The sequence below is a fragment of the Notamacropus eugenii genome, chromosome 2, assembly GCF_028372415.1.
Source record: "Notamacropus eugenii isolate mMacEug1 chromosome 2, mMacEug1.pri_v2, whole genome shotgun sequence".
Lineage (NCBI taxonomy): Eukaryota > Metazoa > Chordata > Mammalia > Diprotodontia > Macropodidae > Notamacropus > Notamacropus eugenii.
In genome coordinates, this window is record NC_092873.1 from 404364754 (window position 1) to 404391223 (window position 26470).

The 26470-nt window shown below is 38.0% G+C and overlaps 1 protein-coding gene across 12 annotated transcripts in view; it reads right to left on the bottom strand.

Moving 5' to 3' along the window:
- The window catches only part of AKT3 (AKT serine/threonine kinase 3), a 428671-nt gene continuing 402201 nt past the window's right edge, over positions 1-26470 (bottom strand). For all 12 annotated transcript variants that reach the window (XM_072647619.1, XM_072647620.1, XM_072647616.1 and 9 more), the window contains 2 exons: positions 8983-9085; positions 1-3945 (listed from right to left, as the gene is read on the bottom strand). In XM_072647619.1, coding sequence (XP_072503720.1) covers positions 3860-3945; positions 8983-9085 — 189 coding nt within the window. In that variant the 3' untranslated portion in view covers positions 1-3859. The remainder of the gene's footprint in view (positions 3946-8982; positions 9086-26470) is intronic.

Genomic DNA, 26470 nt, shown 5'->3' on the forward strand with positions numbered 1-26470 from the left:
TAGCAGATTGACATAGTGCTTTATTTAAGCTGTCTGTACGAAGGAAAATAATGTGCATCCCTATCATATACGTGTAAAAATACTAAGGATGTACAGTGTACAAAAACAGTTTCTTGTAGTTATTTCACATCCTTGTGGGTCATATACTTAAGGAAACAAACAGTTTAAGTATGACCAGCAGTAAGGGTAATACAGTTCCTTGGGTTCGTAGTCACGTCTGCTTAAAATCCTTAACCAGATGACTAGATCTTGCACGGATCTAATGAAAGAACTAGCAAGGTCAAGAAATGTCACAAACTCTAAAGCTACAGGGAGGTAATTCAATTACCAATTTAGAGGTGTCATTTATGGTTGTTTATTTATTTAAATAAATACTTTACAGTTCATGCTTGCCTGTAATGCACTACCAGGAGCAAGATAAGGAAATTCTACTGTAGACAGTACAAACAGTAGCAGCAAAGTGTGTACATTGAGGTGTAATAGATAGACCCTGCAGTTAGTAAGGAAGGACCTTACTTGTGTACTCTAGGAGAAGCACAATGGCCCCTGCAAGAAGAGTCAGCTTTAAGAAGCTAGAAATCAGGGGTGGGAAATGGAAAACAATACTGGAATAATGTTCCTTAAGCAACAGGAATGTGTTGGAAGATGCAGTTAGTGTAGAACGCAAAGCTGTGTGCAAATCTGCCTCCCGTCTAAACAGAAAGAGCCGACTTCCTCCAAGATGGCTGTGGTACAAAAGGGCACGCTTAGTGACAGTCAGTACAAGCCAGAGTCAACCTGTCCAAAATATCCAATGACTGACTGAAGGGTTCCAGGTCCCTTTTCACCTGCCAGAATTCTAAAACTGCAGTTGTGAGCAAATACAGGCTCCCTCAACCTCTTTTTTCAACATTGCAACTTTGTTTTTATTTTCATCCCCTTTCCCAGCTGAATGAAGATTTGGGGCACAAAATCAAACTCTCAACTCCATGATGTTCTGTTTGTCCTGAATAAGTCATCAGTTTTCTTGAAAGCAGCATTGTGGGAGACAGTTTATCCTTTCTCAAATTCAACCTGAAACAGCTTTCCAATATTTCACCAAATTCAAATGCAAACTTTATGATGGTATTACAAAAGCGGAGTGGCTAAGCACAGGGAGAGAACCACAGGCCATTTGCTGGAGAAAGAGTCAGCTGGGAAGAGCTGATGGCCTGGGGCTCAGTCAGAGCCAGCCATTAATCTTGAGGAAGTGTCCAGTGCCAAGGTCACAAAGAACACTCAATCTTAAGACTTAAAAACAAACAATAAAAACTAGTGGATGTGCCTTGCATATGGGTGATAGGCTTTCTGTTGGTCCACAGAGGGCATTTCAAAGGAGCAAATGCTCAGAATGGTCAGTCAGCCAGTCCCCGGCTCTCCTGTCCTCGGCTCATCTGATACCTTCTTACGTAATGAGTGCAAAACAACTTATGGGGATGTGTTCACTATTCCTACTTTCTTTTCCCAAGATGAAAACTCAATATATTACCAAGTAAAAAGATGAAATTCGTAAGTATAAGGAAAAGTGAAATATCCCTTGCCTTAATTGCCCACTTAATATTAAATATCAACTTCACTCAGAAATATGAAAAATTAGAATAAAGTCTATGTCTGAATGTGTCTTAGCTGCCTTAATAAAATGCCCTTTATCCCCCTTGTCAGCCCCAGTGTAGCCACTGCCAGCAGTGGTCTCCCATTAAATCCATACTTTCAGCATCACGCAGCTAAGACATATGCATATGAATATTATTTTTCCTATCTAAAAGTCCCTTGCTCTTTCATACACCACAATCATAACACTACATAATGCTGCCATTTGTCACTGTGGGAGCTGCTAAGATAGTGAAACCAGAATACTGCAAGGATTTCCTTCTACTAGTAGTAAGAGCAGCCTTCTGGCCCCTCAGGCCTGACACAGGCTGCCATGGAAAACTTCAGCTCCTAGCACCAGAGGGTTTAAATTTGAAGATCATTAATAAAGGAGAAAGATGAGGTTTGCATACATGCCCCATTCAGTAAGAAATGTTGGGATTTGGGGACATGAGTATGTACAGAAAAAGAAAACTTAGAGGTGTTCTTTTTTTCCCTGATGACAATTCAGTGAATAATGTACCATGATCTGCCCAGACATTCTGGGTTTTCTTACCCTTTCTTTCCTACTTGGTACATACTAGCGGTGGTTTCTTCAATCAGTCCTCTTCATGTTCAGTGTGCCAAGTAAAGTGCTTTTCTCATCCTCATTCTGGTGTCAAACCACTTGAAAGCATTTCCTTCACCCCAAACAGACCATCATTTCTATTCTGCTGCCTGGCTTTTCATAATACATTAATTCTCAAAGGAGCAAAAACATTCGTTTGTTTTGTTAACTCCCTGGTACTGGTAGTTGGGCTCTCTCCTTTTACAGCACCAAGGAAGTTAAATGACAGTATCTCTTCCCCTGAAGCCAATTTCTAAGCAGCGTATACAATTTCAGAGCCTTGTTAAAATGTCCACATAGGAGAAAAAAGTGCATGATTCTCATCAGCTTGTACATTCCTTTGCATGTAGGACAAACTACACTGCTTTAAGCCTAGTCTATGTAAGTTGTAGCTGTCTCTGCCAGGAGGACACACGCAATCTTCATCACTAAAAAATAAATACTACTGCAATATAAACAACACCAACCCCAAAGGACACTCAAAGATCTTAACATCTGTGAAAAGATAATTCACATAAAACAAAGTCAAAGTGAAAACATGGAAGGCAAACACCTGTTTCTCTTGGTGCACAAGTTTTGGTGAAAAGCAGGATCCCTACGCCTGTCTACATTCTTTAGCCATCAGGAGTGATGTACATCAAGAAGGAAAAAAAAATTTAAATGCCAAGCACATGGAAAAATGCTCTCTGGTGCAAATCATTTCATTAGACCCTTCAAGCGACTGGAACAATGCTGAGTTTATGCCGCCTTCATTTCTTGGCTATGACGCTCACTTGTCCATGACTGCACAGGAAATCTGGAAGTCTGAGTGTGATGCTGGGCAACTCGAGCCCCTCTACTCCTTCGGTAGTAGCCGACAGGAATTTATATAAACATATGTGTGTATGTGTGTGTGTGTGTGTGTGTATGTGTGCATATATATACACATATGTGTATATATGTATATATCAACAGTTAAGTCCTTTGCTCAAATGCTTTCCAAATGAATTCCAGCCAGATGTTAATGACATATACCTGCTTCAAGTACTTATATGCCCTAACCCAAGCTTTGCATAAGCACATCACCACCCTCTCCAAATTACTTATTTGGACCAGCACAAACAGATGCAAGAAAACGTTAGGAACTAAGTCTTCTTAGTCTAATTAATATTCTGATTCACCTTCTAAAAAGTTAAGAAATGCATCTACAACCAATTTATCTCTTTTTTAACCTCTGAGGTGAGGGAAAAACAAAAGATGACAATTGGTGCACAAACGTATAACGGAGGACTCATGACTTCCAAAGATTGTAAAATTACTTCTTAAAGTTGCTATAATAGTGAGACGGTAGCAGCAATAGCATGAGACCTTAGACTGAGATAAAATTTCATGCAAAAACAAAAAGGCAAGTGTGTTTGTGTCTCTTTGTGTGTGTGCGTGCCTGTGAGAATGTTTGTAAGAGAGGGATGAAGGGGGGGAAAAAGGAGGTGGGGGGCAGGGGTGAAGATAAAAGGGGGAAGAGGGATGAAGGATCTTGTTCAATTTGGGACGACGTCTGAAAGTGCTCCTGCTATCTCAGCGAATAGCTAGTACTGGTGGTGATGCCCAGGAATCATTTTTGATAATAAACCTAGGATGACAGTGATGCAGCAGAACTCAAGAGGATTATTCTCGTCCACTTGCAGAGTAGGAAAACTGTGGGAAATGTGGCCGTCTCTCATTGTCCATGCAGTCCATACCATCCTCATCATCTGTAGGAATGAAATAATGCTTTGAAAACAACTTAATATTATCATTAATTACTGTTACTCCTATTAAAAATATTCATAGAATGCCATCTCACCACCTTTCTCCCTAACTGTATGGTGATTCATGCTTCTTCCCAGAAAAAAGATTTATAGATCTAACTTAAATCTTACCTCTATACTTAAAGCACATTTCATCTTATTCTTTCTACTGTATAAATGGCAGAATTGATCATATTTGTCTATTTAATAGCCTTTCATACATGTATCCTTTTAATCAAGTGAAATGATCCCAGCCTCTCCTGTCCTGGCTATTTTATTACTTTTCTAACAAATATGAGGAGAAACAGAATAAGAGTTACATTTTAGGCCATTATGATACTTAGTTATAATGTTATTACACCATGTTCTATAAACAAAGCACTTAATAGCTTTGATATACAAAAGAATGCTTTGTATTCACTTAAGAAATAGGAAATAAAAGCATCTGTTTTTATAGAGTCTCAGTTTTTCTCTTTCTTCTTTTTTATTCTCAATCCAATAGATCCTAAGAACTCTGACACTATGTACAGGCAGGTGTCTACAATGCACCCCAAATAATAGCTATCAAGTTAACAAACGTTTGTTGGGTGCCTCTTCCTACCATGGAGGCACTTTCACTCATTCCTTCTTGTCCGTCTCTGACTTAATTTCTTAGAGGGAATGAGCTTCTCATCAGAGGAGCTCTGCACAAGCTCTGGCAGTCTCCAAGTCATGGGTATAATCTAACAGTAAATGTCAAGGCCAAGGAGGGAGGATAATGAAACATTCAGAACTGAGCTCACACAACAATTGTCCAAATGAGTATAGTGTTGGCAGTAATGGTGTCAGGTGAGAACTCACGAAGAATGAGAATCCATTCCTGATCAATTTGGGATACCACGTCCCTGAAAGGCTAGGGCATAGTAGGCCTGAAAGGCTAATAAAACACTACAACTTTGTTTAAGAATACTCCAAGTCTTGGCTACATTTCTTAGCACTACCAAGGCAGGCCTCAATTTCCCTATACCTAATGGCTATATCATTAGCATCCATCTGTTTTCTGGAAATAATCCACTTTTTAAAATCTGCATTTTTTGTGGATTATTTTAATTGGGGGACCCTTACTTTCTTATCAGATGGTTCATTACCAAGAGAACTATACAGCATAAGCATATCTTTTTAGTTGTTGCATTTCACAGAACTTTCCTTTTCTCATAAGAGGTGGAGAGTAATATTTCTTGAGACACATTGTATAAAATTCCTCATTCTGCAAAGACACAGAGGTTGACATCCCCATGTTTCCTTTATGACATGAGCCAATCATTTTTTAAAAAAGTTTTCCCACATGAACAGCTTTATTTTGCTGAGAAATTTCAAGCACATTCAACATGTAGAAAGCCCGGTGCAATCTGAACTCTTGTAGCCAAAGAGAAGCATAAACAAGACACCATCTCACTAGGGTTCCAAAGCAACCAACTTCAGTCCCACTAAGAACAACCATCCCAATGAAGGGACAGGCGGGAGTCCTGGGTTTTTAGTGTGTAAGACTCATCTAGCTTCTTCTGCTGCTACTGCCAAGCAAAATCCAAATTACTGCCAACAAGGCTCTATATTACTAATGAGTTCAGAGAAACCAACTATTTTGTCATCATATAAATATTTTTGTAATTAAGGAAATACACATGCTACATAATCTGTGGCATCTTCACCCACTGGGACACCAGGCTTCCCACTGATAGATATCACATGACTGTGATTCTTTAGGACCTTATCCCTATGCTCATCTTCCATTGGGCCTCCATGCAGTGAGGGATAATGCAAGAACAAAAAAAATTAGAGGAACCCATGGAGCCCTGAAGAGGAGGTGGAGACAGGAAAAGATCCCTTTGCCCTACTGCACTAATGTTCAACTGGAGACTCTATGGAATTCAAATGACAACTGTAGCTGTATCTCCAGGTCTGAAATGTTCTAATGATATATGGAGCTTCATGAAGAGCTATGTCCCTGTGTATATATACATACAGTTTTGCTTATTCTTAAAATTCTGAGGGGTCTAGTTATGTGGGCTTAGCAGACAAAAATAGATAATGATAATACCAATGATGACCTATAAGCAAAACACCTGGATTGCTGAATGTAAAAACATTAACTGCCCCTGCCCCTCCCCCCCGGTCTCTGGACACATGTGAAGTTCTCTACTTGATTTTCTTGATGAATTTAACAAATTGAATTATATGGCAATAAAAGCCACTAGATCTCAAAGAAATCCCATCTCTGTACAGTAAAGGTGGTGGACCATCAATGGTTCCAACAACATAAGACTATGCCTTCCAAAATCTGTTCAATTAATTAACCCCAGTAAGGACAATTTGGCATGCTGTTGCAGCTGTGTGTCGCAGTTGGAACATTATGCCTCTCCAACTGCTGGTCTGTACTAAAAAATAACTGCATTCTCCTTTTTCAGGGAAAGGCAGTGAGTGGGAAGACAATCGCTAACTAGTGGAACTGTTGTGGACTTATATGAACAAAGCCTCTCTGCTGGTCTCTGCACAGTCAGAACTGCCCTGGCTTTCTAAACAGCTCTGTTTTTTAAAGCTGCATAGAGCAAAGATTATGTTACATGTAACCACAGTTCAATGTTTCTCTGAATCTCCTTGAATTGTCCTTTGAGAGAACCTACGATAGAGTCAATGACTGGAGACACAAGGTCATTTAGTGCCCATTCCCATCGACCATAGCATGTGCACGGAAGGCAATGGAAAGGCACTTCACAATGTAGGGGCTGCATTTAACGGTTATAGAAATAATCTGACAGCTGAGGCCAAAAGCAGCACTGATATCTGAACCAGAGGGCCAGCAGGAGCACTACCTGGGCAGAACTCCACACCTCCCTCTTTGCTAAACAAAGGACACAACCCGAGAGACAATCACTTCTTCCTTCACTCATATTGATACAATACTTTGCTTATTAACTTAATTGATTTTATCTCCTCCGTGGATCTCCTTTGGTAGGAAAATCACCCCCATCAAGCCAATTGCCCATCTAAAGTGTTTTGTGTGGTTTCTTTGGACCATTCCTGAGCTCCATGTGACAGTAATGATGCTACATCAGAAATCTGGGGCATGTGGTGATCTGGCCAGGGTCAGCCTTTGACAGGCTTACAGTTTTGGGTGGATGCTCAGAGTTCTATGTAGGAATGATAATGTGGGGACTTCATATCTCTCTCTAGTCTAACCTATAACCTATCTCTCTGAGATCCTAACCAATATTCTTTAAAGATTTTGAAATGTCTGAGCTTGTAATTTATGTTAATCATCAAGATTTCTGAAACATAAATGTATAAAATTCAAATTGTGTTCTAGAGATGACTGAAAAATGTCTTCTGGTATCAGAGCACTGAATCTGAAGTTAGAGGATTTGAAAGAGAATTTTGGCCCTCCTACTTAGTACCAGTATAAACTTGGCAAATAACCTCTTTGGTACTTAGTTTCATCATCTCCAAAATGAGCAGAGACTGGAAAATCTCTTAGGTTCCTTCCAACTCTAAACCCTATGGCAGCTAGGTAGCAATAGGTGGTAAGAGTATGGGACTTGGAGTTAGGAAGACCAGGCTTCAAATTCTTTCCCAGGCATTTTGTGTCCCTGGCTAAGTCCCTTAACCTCTCAGCCTCAGTTTTCCCATCAATAAAATGGAAATAATAGGGGTATCTACCTCCCAGAGCTACTGTGAAAATAACAAATGTACAGCACATTGAAAAACTTTATGTACTGTGTAAATGCTAACTGTTGTTACTGTTGTTATGACCGGAAAACTGCAACAGCTTAGGTCATAACAAGCAAGGCTGTGGGAGACGCCTATGTGGGCCTGCACTGCCCTGGGCACTATCAGTCCCTATCCCCAGTTCTCCAATGCTTGTCTCAGCAGCACATGTACACAGATGCCTCTCGCCCTTTTCCAGAACTCTTCATTCCTTTCCAGTACCTCAGACACACCAGGAAGACAACAGCAGGACATACTTCACTGCTCTTCCTGTCCCCTTAGATGACATCTTTCATCCTCTGGTTATTTCCTAGTCCTATTTCCTAGTTGTAGAGGAGGCAGCTGTGATATAGTGGAAGGTTCACTGGTCTTGAGAATCTGGAAACTGAGGTTCTAGCTCAGCTACTGACCAGCAATGTTTCTCTAGGCAAAATATCATGATGTCTCTCAGAGATCCAGGTTTTCCTTATCTACATAAGGAGAGCTTGAACGACTTGATTTTCTGGGATGCTTTCCATCTCTGGAATTCTGCAATTCTCTAAATGGGTGAGATGGTATTCCACTTGTGGGTTTCCCTTACATAGATGCTCAGCACATAGCAACAATCTGGGCAAAGCTATTTTAATCAAAATAGTGTGACATGGCTAATATGTGTGCAAGAATTGTCTTACTCTTAGAGAAATCTCTTTCCTCCCTTGAAGTTTCCTTAAATCACAGTTTGAGCTTCATTTTTTGACTAATGGTGATATACACATACCACTGAGAAACAGGCCATTGTCAGCAAATGGGAACAGGGATAAAATGGGTCTGATTACCCTTTCTTCCACTACAGTCATTTATTTAGGACATGCTTCTCTTCCAGATTCATCAGAGCAGACTTCCAATGAATTTTACATAAGATACCTGAAGTATCACAACAGCTTGCAACACCTTCACACTGCTGGTTATAGGTTGGCAGTGTGTAGCAGCAGCAAATCAGGAAAGATCAGGAAGTAAAGAAGTTATCTGTGACAGATACATTTTAAGCTATAATCTTTCATACTAAGAGAAGTCTTACACCCAGCTAGACCTTCTCTCTCTCTCAAAATTAAATGTTTTTTATTTGTCTCATTTTATTCACCACTTTCATTGGAAGATTACTTTTAAGATGAATAGACTCACCCTGCTGCTGAATTCAAATTTCAATATCTTTATATAGTAAAATATGCTCTATTTCCCCATCTTAGTTAGGTCCTTATGGATCACTTACTATTTACTTACATTTTTCAGGTGGTGTTATTGTAATTGTCTGAGCTGTAAATTCTTCATCAAAATATCTGGTGTCTGTCTCAGACGTTACTTGAGGTTTAAAAGGAGGTACCAGCTGAAGGAGCAGAGAATCAAAGTGTCATCAGAGAAGCTTCAGCTTCAACAGACAAGGACAAACACAACACAGATAAAATCACTGACCAAATGGTTAATTAGGTGTGAATGGCAGAGGGCTTCCTGGCCAACTCACCACATGTGCATGAGGCTACTTTGGGCTCCTTGTGTCTCCACAGACTGAATTTTTCAGTTTTTTCAAACTTAGAAGAAGCTACAGAAGAAGCTATTGTGATATGAAATGAACTTTGGGAGTTGTTTGCTTTCCTCTCCCCTAGTTAATCAAAAGGGCTTCAGATCTTTATTACTGATGGGGAAGCAGGGCAAAGGGATCAGTACCAATTTTTTTCCCCAGGACCTTAATAACGGTCCTGAAAATGTGTGGCAATATTCAAGTAAGACTTGTGTTCAAATCCTGCCTCAGATGGTGACCCTGAGCAAGTCACCTCTCCTGGCCTCAGTTCATCATCTATAAGATGAAGGATTGGACTAGATAGACGATAAGGTCCTTTTTAGTTTGAAATCTATGAACCAATGATCTTCATGCTATCTGGTTGTATTTCTTAGCAACAAAAGCATATTTTAATAATCCAATCCTCTTTAATCAACTGGTCATGTCTTTGCATTTCACAAAGGAAAATAAATTGTCTTTGATCCTGATGAGACATATAAATATTTCTGTTTTGCAACTTGTCTGTGACCAGTACAGGTGAAAGAAATTTGGGTAGGAGGATGGGGAAAGAGTCTTGAGTAAAGAAGCTGGAGTCATATCATCTTTCTCTCAGCTCCCTCCTGACTGTAAAAAAATGACCTCTGGGATAGCTACCACTTTTTCCTTTGTGAACCTGGTATTGGTACCCAGATGAAACTTGTTTAAATATCTCCTTTTTTATACAAGAAAGCATGAAGTTTTGAGCTGGAAACAAAGGAAATGCTGTACATAAAATCATTCATAAGGAGCCTTTTCAGAATAACATTTTCATATGAGAGGGAAAAGCTGTAAATAAAGTCAAAATTGGTGCACTTGGTAGAATTTCTCCAAATCAAGATTTCACATTATGGGACCAAATCAATGTGCAAGTCTTTTGATAAAAAACTGTCACCGCTAAGATATCAAATTTTATGTGAAACAACAATGTAAAACTACTTAAATCATTCCAATAGATAGCCAATATAATAAGAGGTTTTGGTGGTATTTCAAAACACATTTTAAAAGTAAATTACTACATTTCAGATCTTGGCAAGCATGTAACTAAGCAATTTTCATCCCCTTTCTCCCTCATCCTTTTTTTCTCAGTCCCAAATACACAAATCGTCATTCGAGGCTCATGGATTCATCTAAGCACTCTTCTGGGGCCTAAATCTAATCCCGGTTCTATTTATCAACGGGTAATAGATAGTCCAAAACAATGGGGCTGCCCTCTCAGCACCCTTTAATCTCCCCACCTGGAATAGGGCCCTCTGCCAGGGACCAATACAAACCTGCAGTAGCTGCCAGGACAGATTTTTTCTGTAGCTGCTCCATCAGGATGATTTGACACAAGCAACTGACTCACTAGGCAGAAGAGAAGTGTGTCCTCCTGGACTTGGGAGTAAGTTCATCCCGAAAGGAACACTGAATACATATGCATAAAGCCTTGCAGGGTGTACCTGGGGCAGTCTGTTTGTAGCTATTTAAAGACCTTCAACATTAATGTCTCTCTTCACGCTGGGAGGGAGGTGAGAGGCCTGTTTCTACTCTCTGCTGTGACAGTAACTTTCTTTTTTATTTTAATAGCATTTTACTTATGTTTTATCAATTGATCATTTATTTAAGAATTAAATTATTTTATTTGTTTTCAGTGTTCTACAGTCACTTCCATATATCTTAGATTTTTTTTCCTCACTCTCCTTCTCCTTCCCCCCTCCCTCCCTCATACAGTATACAATTTTATATAGGTTCGACACATACATTCCTATTAAATACATTTTCACCTTAGTCATGTTGCACAGAAGAATTAAAATGAATGGGAGAAATAATAAAACAAAACAAAACACAATACAAAAGAAAATGATCTGCTTCATTCTGCGACTGAATTCCATAATTCTTTCTCTGGATGTGAAAGGCATTTTGCCTCAAGAATCCATTGGGAATTTTTTTAGTCCTTGCATTGCAATGAAGGACTAAGTATACCAGAAAAATTCCTTGCACACTGTGGTTGTTGCTGTGTACAAAATTCTCCTGGTTCTGCTCCTTTCACTCCGCATCAGTTCATATAAGTCTTTCCAGGTCTCTCTGAAGTCTTCCTGTTCATCATTTCTTACAGCACAACAGTATTCCATTACATTCATATACCATAATTTATTCAATCATTCTCCAATTGATGGGCATCCCCCCTTGATTTCCAGTTTTTGGCCACCATAAAGAGAGCTGCTATAAATATTTTTGTACATGTGGAACCCTTTCCCATTTTTATGATCTCCTGGGGATACAGATAGTAACTTTCTAAACAAATAGTCCCCATGAAATGTTGTTGACTCCGTGATGGCAGACACTTTCATTTTTGTCTCTATACCCAGTGCATATCAGGCACGTAAAAAAAGCTTGTTGATAGACTGATAATATCTCACATGTTATATGGTGATTTAAAGTTTACAAAGTATCTTCATTATTATAGCCTGGTGAGTGAGGTCAGTAAAGTGCAGGTACTACTAGATCTATTTTACGAATTAAAAAACTGAGGCTTAGGGAAGTTCAGGAACTTGGCCAGGGTCATGGAGAGAGGCTGGCTAAATGACATGCCCATAGTGTCTAAGGTAGGATTTGAACTCAGACCTGCCTAACTCTGAGCCCAGTGCTCTCTTCTCTGTGCCATCTAGCTGCCTCAATTTAAAGATGAGAATGTTTGATTCCAAACCCAGAGTCATACATGAGAAAAAATGTGCTGCTATGGAAAGAGTACTAGATACAGTCTCAAGATCTGAGCTTGAGTTCTGGCCCTACCATTAATGAAGTGTGGAAACCATGGGGATCCATTTGACCTTTTCAAATCTACAAAAGGTAAGGCCAATATTTCCACAAAGCCCTATAAAAATGCATCATTTTATTTTAAGCTTTTTTCTTTCCATCACAAATGGGTCATCTTATCATTAATACCCATCATGTACCTTTGATGTACCCACTCTCTCCCCATTCTCACCCTTGGCAGCACACTTAATGTCATCTGTCAAAATATTGGATATATTAAAAAACTTAAGCATATTTTCAGTTTAAGGGGAAACTGATGCAGTGTAACTTTCACCCCTTTAAAAAAAGGATGCAGCTAATAAGTGATACAGTTGATGGAACTCTGAATTTGGGAATTATAAGGACCTGAATTCAAATTTGCCTTAGACACAGACTATGTGATCCTGGGGAAATCATTTATCTTCTCTAAGGCTCAACTGCTTCAACTATAAAATGGGGATAATAATAGCACCTACCTACTACAGGGTCATTCTGGGGATCAAATGACATGTTATAATGGAAAGTGCTTTGCAAACTAAGAAGCAATGTATAATAAATGCCAGTTATCATTATTATTAAATAAATTTGAAATCAATATTATATGAAGGTTGCTAGGGACAAAAGGAGAAAATCATTACTGCTCTTGGAAAAATTACAAAGAAAATTAAGTTTCAAGGAGAGACTTCCAGGAGCCAGGATGGCAGATTAAGCAGTAGAGCACTGTCCCTCTCCCATTCTTATCCCTGAACAACCATAAAACATTGCCCCAAAACAGATTCTGGAATAGCAGAGCCAGTAGAAAGATGAAGTGGACCAATCTTTTAATCCAGGAGACTTAGAGGATCAGCAAATCAGCAAAGTCTGTATCACTTGAGCAAAAGGAGAGTGCAATCCAGGACAGGAAGCATCCCAGTAAGCAGATGACAGGCTCTACCTCAACAAACCAGCAGGAGATACTGAGTCACAGAGTGGTAGAGCAGGCAAATGCCAACACCAGGACCCCACAATGGGAACTGGCAGACTCCAGCTTGGAGAACCACATAAGCCCAGGTGGGCAGATACCCTCCAATAGTGGACCTCCCTGTGTTTCAGCACAGCCCCAGTTAGACAGGTGTCCTCCAGCAGCCAAATGTCCCAGAACTTCAGTGCAGCCCCAGGTGGGCAGGTTGCCCTCCAGCAGTGCAATTCCACATGCTTCAGTGAAACTCCAGGAAAACATAGAAAAAGCCCACCAGGTCTCAGTACACACCAGATATCACCACCAGGTAAGCTGTCAGACCCCTACAGCCTCCAGCTGCCAGAACCTGAGGTTCCAGCACACAAAGCTAACGATCAGGATTCTGAACCCTGAGGCTTGAGACAGTGCCCCCTGTGCTCTAGCAGGAGAGCTCAACTTTAAAAGCCATGAAATATGCAAACAAAAAAAAGCAAAAATGAACACTGACCATAGAGAATTTCTACGATGACAGGGAAGATCAAAACTCAAACTCAGAAGAGAACAATATTGCCAATATACCCAAATCTGAAACCTCAAAGGCGAATATGAATTGGGCTCAAGCCCAAAAAGCCTCTTTGGAAGAGCTCAAGAAGGATTTTAAAAGCCAAACAAGAGAGGTAGAAGAAAAACTGGGAAAAGAAATAAGACATATGCCAGAGATAATCAACAGCTTGTACAAGGAAAGAGAAAAATTGACTGTACAAAACAATTCCTTAAAAAATAAAATTGGCCAAATGGCAAAGAAGCTACAAAAACTTACTGAAGAGATTCTACTAAAAAGCAGAATTGTCTAAACGAAAAAGAAGGTACAAAATCTAAAAGAAGAAAAATCATTAAAAATTAGAATCGGGCAGGTGGAAGGTAATGACTCTTTCAGATATCAAGAATCAGTCAAACAAAACCAAAAGAATGAAAAAAAGTAAAAGAAAATGTAAAATACCTCATTGAAAAAAACAACCGACCTGGAAAATAGATCCAGTAGAAATACTTTAAGACTTACTGGTCTATGGGGGCAGAGCTAATATAGCGGAGTAAAAAGATGCTCTTTCCCTACAGCCCATAAAATATCTGTAAAAAAATGACTCAACAAATTCTAGAGCAGCAGAAGCCACAGAAAAACAGAGTGAAAGAGACTATAGAAGGTGAACAGGTATTTCCTTCCATCCTTTTGGATGAGGAAGAACAATGCATATTATCAGAGGAAGTCAAGGCTTCTGAATCCAGTACCTCCAAAATGAATGTGCAATGGGCTCAGGCCATGGAAGAACTTGAAAAGCAAGTCAACAGCTTGCTAAAGGAAACCCAAAAAAATGCTGAAGAAAATAACACCTTTAAAAATAGGCTAACTCAATTGAAGAGGTCCAAAAAGCCAATGAGGAGGAGAAAGCTTTAAAAAGCAGAATTGGCCAAATGGAAAAGGAGGTTCAAAAAGCTCACTGAAGAAAACAGTTCTTTAAAAATGAGAGTGGAGCTGAGGGAAGCTAATGACTTTATGATAAACCAAGAAATTACAAAACAAAACCAAAAGAATGAAAAAATAGAAGATAATGTGAAATATCTCACTGGAAAAACAAATGACCTAGAAAACAGATCCAAGCCAGACAATTTAAAAATTATGCTATGATCAAAAGCCATGAAAGCCACAATCAAAAAAAGAGCCTAGACATCATCTTTCGTGAAGTTATCAAGGAAAACTGCCCTAATATTCTAGAACCAGAGGGCAAAATAAAAACTGAAAAAATCCACCAATCACCTCCTGAAAGAGATCCAAAAAGAGAAACTCCTAGGAATATTGTGACCAAATTTCAGAGTTCTCAGGTCAAGGAGAAAATACTGCAAGCAGCTAGAAAGAAACAATTCAAGTATTGTGGAAATACAATCAGGATAACACAGGATCTGGCAGCTTCTACATTAAGGGATTGAAGGGCTTGGAATAGGATATTCCAGAAGTTAAAGGAACTGGGATTAAAACCAAGAATCACCTACCCAGCAAAACTGAGTATAATACTTCAAGGAAAAAATGGTCATTCAATGAAATAGAGAACTTTCAAGAATTTTTGATGAAAAGACCTGAACTGAAGAGAAAATCTGGCTTTCAAACACAAAAATCAAGAGAAGCATGAAAAGGTAAACAGGAAAGAGAATTCATAAAGGACTTTCTAAAGCTGAACTGGTTACATTCCTACATGGAAAGATAATATTTGTAACTCTTCAGACTTTTCTCAGCATTTGGACAGGCAGAGGGATTATACACACACACACACACACACACACACACACACACACACACACAGCACTGGTGGAGTTGAATTAGAAGGATTGATAGCTATAAAAAAAATAAAATTAAGGGGTAAGAGAGGAATACATTGGGAGGAGAAAGGGAGAAATGGAATGGGACAAATTATCACTCATAATTAACAGATAAGAAAAATCATTTTCAACAGAGGAGAAAAAAGAGGAGGTGAGAGAGGAAAAGTGAAGCTTACTCTCTTCACATATGGTTTAAGGAGGGAATAACATGCTCACTAAATTTGGTATGGAAATCTTACACTACAGGAAAGTACGGGAGAAGGGGACAAGTGGGGTGAGGAGAATGATAGAAGGGAGGACAAATGAGAGAAGGGACTAACTAGAAGTAAACACTTTTGGGAAGGAACAAGGTCAAATGAGAAAATAGGTTAAAGCGGGGATAGGGTAGGATGGAGGGAAATAATAGCTAGTCTTACACAACCTGACTATTATGGAAGTCTTTTGCAAAATGACACATATATAGCTTGTATTGAATTGCTTGCTTTCTCAGTGGGGATGGATGGGGAGAGAGGAAGGGAGAGAAGTTGGAATTCAAAGTATTAGAAATAAATGTTGAGAACTGTTATTGCATATAACGGGGGAATAGGAAATACAGGTAATGGGGTATAGAAATCTATAAAAGAGAGAAAAGAAGATGGGAACAGAGGAAGGGTGGGGTGTGATAGAAGGGAGGACACATTGAGGGAAGGGGTAATCAAAATGCAAAGTGTTATAGAGTGGGGGGAGGGGAAAGATGGGGAGAAACCTGGAACTCAAAATTTTGTGGAAATGAATGTTGTAATCTAAAAACAAATAAAAAAAAAAAAGAATTACTGGTCTGTCTGAAAGCCAGTATAAAAAAAGAGCCTGTACAGCATCTTTCAAGAAATTATCAAGGAAAACTGCCCTGACATCCTAGAGCAAGAGGGCAAAAGAGTCACTGAAAGAATCCACCTATCACCTTCTGCAAGAGACCTCAAAAGAGAAACTCTAAGGAACATCATAGCCAAATTCTAGAATTAGCAAGTCAAAGAGAAAATACTGCAAGCAGCCAAAAAGAAACAATTTAAACATTGTTTATCTACAGTCAGGATTACACAGGACTTGGTAGCTTCTACATTAAAGGATCACAGGGTTTAGAAGAAGATATTCTGGAAGGCAAAGAAGCTTGGATTACAACCAAGAATCAACTACCTAGCAAAACTGAATATAATCTTTCAGGGGAAAAGATGAAAATTCAATGATACAGTGGACTTTCAGCCACTCCCAATTAAAAAAAAAAAACAGAATTGAACAGAAAATTTGATCTTCAAATAGAAGACTGAAGAGAAGCATAAAAAGGTGAGCAGAAAAGAAAAAAAAATTATTCAATAAAGTTAAACTGTTTACATCTCTACACAGGAAGATGATTCTTGCAACTTTTGAGAATTGTATCTTTATTATGACATTTAGAAGGGGGATATGTAGGCAGAAGGTGTAGAAATAAGTTGGATGTGATGTGATGATAAAAAATAATTAAGGAGTGGGGAAAAAAGAATTGTAATAGGAAAAGAGGAAAGGGAGAGGCAGAATAGGCATCACATGAAGATGTGTAAAAGATCTATTGCAGTAGAGGGAAAGATGGGGCAGCAAGCATTATTTGAACCTTCCTCTCAATGGATTTGGCTCAAAGGGAATAATATGCACTCACAGTTGGGTAAAGAAATCTATCTTACCCTACAGGGAAGCAGGAGGAAAAAAAGGAGGGTGGGGTGGGGGAAAAGAGGTGTATAGGGAGAAGGGAGGGAGGAAAGTATGGAGAATGAATGGGAATGAAGGGAATGGAGAAAGTAGGGATGGAATAGAGAATGGAGAAAGAAAAGGATGGTGGTCAGAAGCAAAACAATGGTGAGGAGAGAAAGGAGAGAGAAAAGTATAAATGGAGGAAAAACAGGAGGATACAGTTAGAAATCATAGTTGTGAATGTGAATGGGATGAACTCTCCCATAAAATGGAAGCAGATAGGAGAGTAGCAGATTAAAAACTGGAACCCTACAATATGTTGTTTACAAGAAACATATTTGAGGCAGAGATACACAGAGAGTAAAAGTAAAAGGCTGGAGCAGAATATATAATGCTTCAGCTGAAGTTAAAAAAAAAAAAAACAAACAGGGATAGCAATCCTGATCTTAGATAAAGCAAAAATAAAGCTACTTAAAAGAGATAAAGAAGGAAACTACATCCTGCTAAAAGGTACCATAGACAATGAAGTAATATCAATACTAAACATACATTAACCAAGTGGTAAAGCATCCAAATTCATAGAGGAGAAATTAAATGAGTTACAGGAAGAAATGGAAAGCAAAACTATACTAGTGGGGGACCTCAATTGCCCATTCTCAGAACTAGATAAATTTAAACACAAAATGAACAAGAAAGAAGTTAAGGAGATGAATAGAATTTTAGAAAAGTTAGATATAGACCTCTGGAAAAAACTGAATGGGGATTGATTAGAGAAATGCAAATCAAAACAACTCTGAGGTACCACATCACACCTATCAGATTGGCTAACATGACAAAACAGGAAAATGATAAATGTTGGAGGAGATGTGGGAAAATTGGCACACCAATACATTGCTGGTGGAGTTGTGAACTGATCCAACCATTCTGGAGAGCAATTTGGAACTATGTCTAAAGGACCATAAAACTGTACACATACCATTTGATCCAGCAATACCACTATTAGGTATGTATCCCAAAGACATCATAAAAAAGGGAAAAGGACCCACATGTACAAAAAATATAGCAGCTCTTTTTTGTAATGATAAAGAATTGGAAATTGAGGGGAATATCCATCAACTGGGAAACTGCTAAACAAGTTGTGTTATATGGATGCAATGAAATACTATTGTGCTGTAAGAAATGATGAGCAGGCAGACTTCAGAAAAACCTGGAAAGTCTTAAATGAACTGCTGCTGAGTTGAAGTGAGCAGAACCAGGAGAACACTGTACACAGTAACAGCCACATTGTGCAATTACTGACTTTGATAAACTTGGCTTTTCTCAGCAATGCAAGGATCTAAGATAACTCTAAAAGACTCACAGAAAATGCTGTCCACATCCAGAGAAAGAACAATGGAGTGTGAATGCAGATCAAAGTGTACTATTTGTTCTCTTGTTGTTTTGTTTCATCTTTCTCATAGTTCCTACCATTAGTCCTAACTCTTCTTTACACCATGACTAATATGAAATTATTTAATATGAATGCACATGTATAACCTACATCAGACTGTACACTGCCTTGTGGAAGGGGGAGGGCAGGGATGGGAAAACATTTAAAGCTCAAGAGCTTGTGGACATGAATGCTGAAAACTAAAAACTAATTAATTAAAAAAAAGAAAATTGAATGGGGACAGAAAGGAATGTACCTTTTGCTCAGTGGTACATAGCATCCACACAAAAAGTGACAATGTACTAGGACACAAAAACTTCACAATCCAATGCAGAAAGTCAGAAATATTAGATACATCCTTTTTCAAATCATGACACAATAAAAACTGCATGTAATAAAGGGCCATGGAAAGACAGACTAAAAATTAATTTGAAATTAAATAATCTAATCCTAAAGAATAAGTGGGTCAAACATCAAATCATAAAAACAATCAACAACTTCACCCAAGAGAATGATAATAATGAGAAGACACACCAAAACTTATGAGATGCAAGTCAAAGGGGTTCTTAAGGGAGATTTTATATCTCTAAACGCTTACATTAATAAAATAGACAAAGAAGAGATCAATAAATTCAGCATGCAACTAAAGAAGCTAGAAAAAAGAACAAATTAAAAATTCCCAATTGAATATCAGATTAGAAATTCTGAAAATTAAAGGGGAGATTAATAAAATTGAATTAAGAAAACTATTAAACTAATAAATAAAACTAAGCTGGTTTTATGAAAAAAAAACAACAATAAAATGGATAAAACTTTGATTAAAAAATAAAGAAAATCAAACTACTAATATCAAAAATGAAAAGGGTAAATTTACCACCAATGAAGAAGAAACAAAACAATTAGGAGCTCTTTTGCCCAACTCTATGCTAATAAATCTGACAATCTAAGTGAAATGGATGAAAATATAAATTGCCCCGAATACCAGAAGAGGAAATAAAATATTTAAATAACCCTATATCAGAAAAAGAAATTAAATAAGCCATTCATGAACTCCCTAAGAAAAAATCTCCAGGGCCAGATGAATTTACAAGTGAATTCTCCTAAACATTTAAAGGACAATTAATTCCAGTACTATATAAACTACTTGAGAAAACAGGCAAAGAAGGAGTCCTACCAAAGTATTTTTACGATACAAATATGGTGTTGATACCTAAACCAGGAAGAGCTCAGCATAACTGACCATATCAATAACTAAATTAACAGAAATCATATGATTATCTCAATAGATGCAGAAAAAGCTTTTGACACAATACAACACCCAATGCTATTAAAAACTGGGGAATGATATTTTCTTCAAAATGATAAGTAACATCTATTGAAAACCACCAGCAAACATTATATGTAATGAGGATGAGCTAGAACCTTTTTCAAGGGGTTCCGGGGTGAATGTGCATTATTACCTTTGTTATTCAGTACTGTACTAGAAATGTTAGCTTTAGCTAGAAGAGAAGAAAAAGAAATAGAAGGAACTGGAATAGGCCATTAGGAAGCAAAACTATCACTCCATGCAAATGATATGATGGTATTCTTAGACAATCCCAGAGAGTCAACTAAAAAACTACCTGAAATAATTAACAACTTTAGCAAAGGTGCAGGATATAAAAATAAACCCACATAAATCATTGGCATTTCTATAAGCTACTAACAAAGCCAAGGAGCAAGAGATAGAAAGAGAAATTCCATTTAAAGTAATTGTAGATGATATAAACTATTTGGGAGTCTACTTGCCAAGACAAACCCAGGAACTATATGAACATAATTACAAAATACTTTTTACACAAATAAAGTCAGATCTAAATAGCTAGAAAAATATCAGTTGTTCATGGGTAGGCTCAGCTAATATAAAAATGACAATTCTACTTAAATTAATTTACTTATTCAGTGCCATACCAATCAAACTACCAAAAAATTATTTAATAGAGCTAGAAAAAAATAATAACAAAATGCATCTAGAATTACAGGTCAAGAATATTGGGGAAAGTGGCCTAGCCTTACCAGATTTAAAACTGCATTATAAAGCACCAATCATCAAAACTACTTGGTACTGGCTAAGAAACAGAGTGGTAGATAAGCGGAATAGTTTAAGAACACAAGACACAGCAGTCTATGATTACAGTAATCTACTGTTTGATAAACTGAAAGACTCCAGCTTCTGGGATAAGAACTCACTATATGACAAAAACTGCTGGGAAAACTGGAAAACAGTATGGCAGAAACTAGGCATAGACCAATATCTTACACTGTATACCTTCTGATGGTGTGTTTGGCCTTCGTTGCCAAAGAGCACAATGCCATCAGAAAAATAATGACATGACTTACACTTGACTTTGTTTTGAGTGAGGGAGGGCTGTGCAGGTCACCAGCCTCACTTCTCCTCTAGAGCCATCTGAATCCAGTAACCAGATATTCATCAGGATGACTCAGGATGAGGCAATTGGGCTAAGTGATTTGCCCAAGGTCACACAGCTAGTGAGTGTCAAGAGTCTGAGGTGAGATTTGAACTCAGGTCCTTTTGACTCCTGCACTGATACTCTATCCACTGCACCACCTAGCTGTCCACACTGTATACCAACATAAGGTCAAAACAGGTACATGATTTGGACATAAAAGGTAAAACTATAAGCAAACTAGGAGAGCAAGGAATAGTCTATCTGTGAGATGTATGGAGAACAGAAGAATTTATAACCAAACAAAAGATAGAGAACATTATGAAACGCAAAATGGATTATTTTAATTACGTAAAGTTTTTGCACAAACAAAACCAGTACAACCAAGATTAGAAGGGAAGAAGAAAGCTAGAGAACAATTTTTATAGCCAATGTCTCTGGTAAAGGCCTCATTTCTAAAATACATAGAGAACTGAATCAAATATGTAACACAAGTCATTTCCCAATGGATAAATGGTCAAAAGGTATGAACAGCAAACTCCCTATCTATAGTCATATGGAAAAATGGTCTAAATCACTGTTGATTAGAGAAATGCAAGTTAAAACAAGTTAAATCTGAGGTATCATATCACACCTATCAGATTGGCTAACATGACAAAACAGGAAAATGATAAATGGTGGAGAAGATGTGGGAAAATTGGAACACCAATGAATTGTTGGTAGAGTTGTGAACTGATCCATCCATTCTGGAGATCAATTTGGAACTATGCCTAAAGGACCATAAAACTGTGCACATACCCTCTGATCCAGCAATACCACTGTTAGGTATGGTTATCCCAAAGAGATCACAAAAAAGGGGAAAAAACCCACATGTAAAAAAATATTTATAGTAGCTCTTTTTGTAATGGTAAAGAACTGGAAATTGAGGGGATGCCCATCAATTGGGGAATGGCTAAACATGTTGCAACATAGGAATGCAATGCAATAATACTGCTCCATAAGAAATGGTGAGCAGGTGGACTTCAGAAAAACCTGGAAAGACTTAAATGAACTGATGCTAAGGGAAGTGAGCAGAAACAGAAGAACACCGCACACAGTAATAGCAACACTATGTGATGACTGACTTTGTCAGAGTCAGGTCTTCTTAGCAATGCAATGATCTAAGACAATTCCAAAAGACTCATGATGGAAAATGTTATCCACATCCAGAGAAAGAAATATGGACTCTGAATGCAGACTGAAGCATACTATTTGCTCTTTCTTCAATTGTTTTTTTGGTTTTTTTCCTTTTTCATGGTTTTCCACTTTTGTTCTGATTCTTCTTTCACAACATGACTAATGTGGAAATATGTGAAATATGATTGTACATGTATAGTCTATATCAGACTGCATGCAGTCTTGTGGATGGGAGGATGGAAGAGGGGGGACAATTTAGAACTCAAAATCTTATAAAAGGGGATACTGAAAACCAAAAATAAATTTCAAAATGCCTCTAAAAAAAAAGAAAGAAAATTAAGTTGCATGAACAAATAAGCACGATCCAAAGTAGAACATGATCAAGACAAATGAAAGATGCAAAGGACTACAATAAAAAAATCTGCAGATTAAGAGCTCATTTTCAGCTCTTGGCAGGGAGGGTCAGAAAAAGCGCTGGACCCCCATCCAAGAAACAAGGAGGGGGCAATGGAGTTTGGAGGTCTCTGAAATCCCTGTCAACTTGGATATTTTATAGCTCTGAGAAGATGTCGTCACATGATGATAGGACAGGACAGGGGGCATCAGGGAACAGCTAAGAGTCCTCTAGGGCTAGAAGACAAAGTATATGAAAGGTATTCATATGAAATAAGGCTGGAAGTTAGATGCAACTAGCCTCTTTAATGCCAGTCTAGGGAACTTGTATTTTATCTACAGTAAAAAGGAAATAACTGAAACCTTTTGAAGCAGGACAGTGACATGGTCAGAGTAGTACATCTAGAAGGTTATTTTGGCAGCTATGGGAGTAAAAGATCAAAGAAAATGAAGGCCTCAAACAGGAAAACCATTTAGGAGGTGATAAAATACTCAAAGAGATGAGCAGCGCCCAAGCTAGGGCAATATATTACACTGTAAGAGGAAAAGGGGCATGCAAGAGATGTAGTCCTACAGGATTTGGTAACTGGATGTGGAGAATAAAGAATAGGGAAGAGCTGAGGAATGCTCCAAGGTTTCAAGAGTGAGTGACTGAGAAGATTAATTAAAAAATCAAACTAAAGGAAAACTAAAAATAGGTGCAAATTGGGAAAAAGATAAGGTCAGTAATAGGAATGCTAAGTCTGAGATATGCACAGGTGAAATGTGCCTCAGGCAATTAGAAAGGTCAGATTAGAGGTTACAGGAAAAACCAGGGATGGATTCCTCAATAAGGGAGTGACTCAGAGGTGAATTTACATCTATGTATATGTATATGTAATCAGAAAGGGAGATGGTATACAGAGAAAAGGGTTAAGGGCAGAGGAGAGCAGTTTGGTCACCCACACTGAAGAGGAAGAAGAAAAGTCAGTAGAGCATTGCATCAGAGATTTAGAGCAATTTTATAAATAAGGCAACTGAGGGCCCAGCAAGGTACAGTACTTTTCAGTGCCAGGATTCAAGCTTAGTTCCTCCAACTCCAAATCAAGTGTTCTTTCTACCATACCACACAGTTAGAAAAGAAACTAAAGGCAGAGATCATATCAAGAAGTAGGGGATGATCAACAGTATCAAATTCTTCAGAAATGTCAAAGTGAATGAAGACTGAAGGCTGTCCTAAGATGTAGTAATCAGGAAGTTATTGGGTACTTCATTAAGAACAGTTTAGATAGCAGGATTTTCTATGAAAATAACCAAATCCTCTTCCCAAAAAGGGTGGGAGGAGTCAGAATAGTTTTAAAAGGTTTGCATTCATGCTTTGCCTGTGCCTATAGGAAAATTGATTTTGCCTTCCTTTCCCTGAGCAAATATGAAGTCAAAGCCAGTTTAAAGCTAAGGAACCCTAATCAGACCAATGACTTGCTCTAGAAATCACTGGGACTAGAAACATCTGTAGGATCTCAATATCTCTAAAAGAAAAGCTAAAGTTCTGAGGCCTGAATTTTGTCAGTGGTAGTATTTACATGAGCAAAAGTGCAAAATTGGTTTTTCATATTTGGGCATGACATGTATAGTCTCTTAAAAACACTAATAATTATATTTCCTCCCCCCCAAAAACCACCTGACAATTCCGAATTTTAGACAGAAAAAAGTAAGTCTACAAGTCAGCTGTTATAGGTTGGCTTCACATACATTCTCTTTTACAGTAAGTAGATGCTATTACTATTGTGCTCTTTTGCTTTTCTTCTGGACATAACCACGCAATCCCTTTTACGATACAAAACTCATGTTTAAAACCAACTTTGGAAAGTCTGTTTGCATTCAAGTAGTCAAAGTATAAGCAAAGTCATTAGATAGTATGTCTAGGACTGCAAGGGAAATACAGTTGGTTAAAAAATACATTAAGCTGGGGGGGAAAAGATGGTTCTTCAGAGACTTCAGAAACTGTAACCCTCCATGTTCAAGGTGCTGAACTCAACCAATATATTTCAGCTTACTGAACAAATCACTTTTAGAGTCTTCTTTTCTTGTGTAATCTCCACTTCATATAAAGACAACCATGTTGATGGGCTACTAAGTCCTCATGTTAACCAAGCTAACTGTAAACACCATCAACTCACACTGGTATTTGGTGACCTGCGTGGAGGCACATTTCCACATATTCTTTTTCAGAATGGGAGTGGGACATGGAGTAAATTTCTTTAGGAATAATGGCCTTTCCACATTTCCTGAGAAGCCATTTGTAACTAGGCTACAGAGATGAAAGGCTGCATAAATGCTATCCTCAATCAGGCCACATGTCCTGATCCCCTAAACCATTAGCCATTGTCATGCTTGGCCCTTTGATTTTCTGTTCCATCAGTTCTTGAACTAGAGGTCCAGGCTCGGTGTTAGCCCTGAAATGTGGCAGGGACAGTGATATTTATCACTGAAAGACTTTCTGTCATCTCCACTGTTATCAGTTTGACTAAATGGGACAGAAATCAACCAATCAATGAACATGTATTGTCAACTATCTGCCTTGATCTATGCTAGGCACTAGGGATGTAAAGGAAAAAAAAACAGCCCCTGCCCTCAAAGAGTTTACATTCTGTGAAGTTACAGGAACTCATATAAATGAATTAAAATATATACACAGTAAATACATTTAAAGAGAATTGATGTGGTGATACTGGCAGTGAAGGTGGCCATTGTTACTGGATGCCTAAGCTCTGAAAAGGTCAGTCAAGTCACCAGACTGATCCTTTAATATGTACCTATATAGATAAATACAAAATAGATGGCAACTTTAGAGAATTGCTATATTTAAAGTAACTGCATGAGACCTGTGTGATTCCTTGAGAGAATAAGGGAAATGAAGGGTCTTTTCATTGGTACTGATAAAACAATGAGATAAACTAATTTCATTATATTATCTGTCTTCCACCAATATCCTTCTCTGTCTCATTATGGCTTTGAAGATAAGCTTGGGTTCTCAGAGGTTATTCAGCAGAGTACAAGGCTCAAGCAGTGCTTACAACTGGAAAAGTTGAAGATGGATGTGTTGACAGACACTTTTGTCTACAGTGCATTGAATAGCCTGGCTCATTTCAGAGGCTGGTCATGAGACATTAATTATTTATTTTTCCCATAGTAATTCGTTAATCTGTCTAGTAAGGAATAGAAGGGTTATGACTACTGTCTTACTGATAAAATTACGGACCTTTTGAAGGTTATTTTCAGTCAAGCAACATCATATATAATATACTAAATAGTGTTTTGGTGGCTTTTAAAAAAATACTTCCTGAAAAAGACAGTATATTTTATACTGAATCCAAATTACCAGAAACCTTAAGTAATCAGATTTTTTTCTAGCACTACATAAGGATAAATATTATATACAATAATGACTGAAGTATGACAAAATTTTGAAATTATTTCCAATTCAAAGTTTCAATTACATTTAGTCACCTTCATGTCAAGGCTATTTTGTTTCAATCAAAAGATTTGAGAATTTGTAACCTATAAATGACATTCAGGTACTCCTTGATTTTTGTTACAGTACATATATTTTGGAAATATTAACAAAGGTATCATAAAGCAAGTCATATTTCTCACAGAACTCTTATTATACCCTCCTTTTCTTCTCACTGGGAGGGAACATTTTAGATGTTTAATGTATCAAATGCTGATATAAGTGGTTACTGTCTTGGTTGGTCTTCCTCGACTATTTTTCTCTAATATGAGAAAAAGATCAAGGTAGGGGCTAGAGGAAAAACATATATTGGATAATTAGGCATTTGCTCTCAGACACAGTCAGTGATTCAGTTTGTTTTGCTTTAAATGTGTTGCTTTGAAATGTTCCTGGGGAGCTGAGGGGAAGACTGCCAGAAAATGACAGTAATAACTTTTTAAAAGGTTCCTCTTTC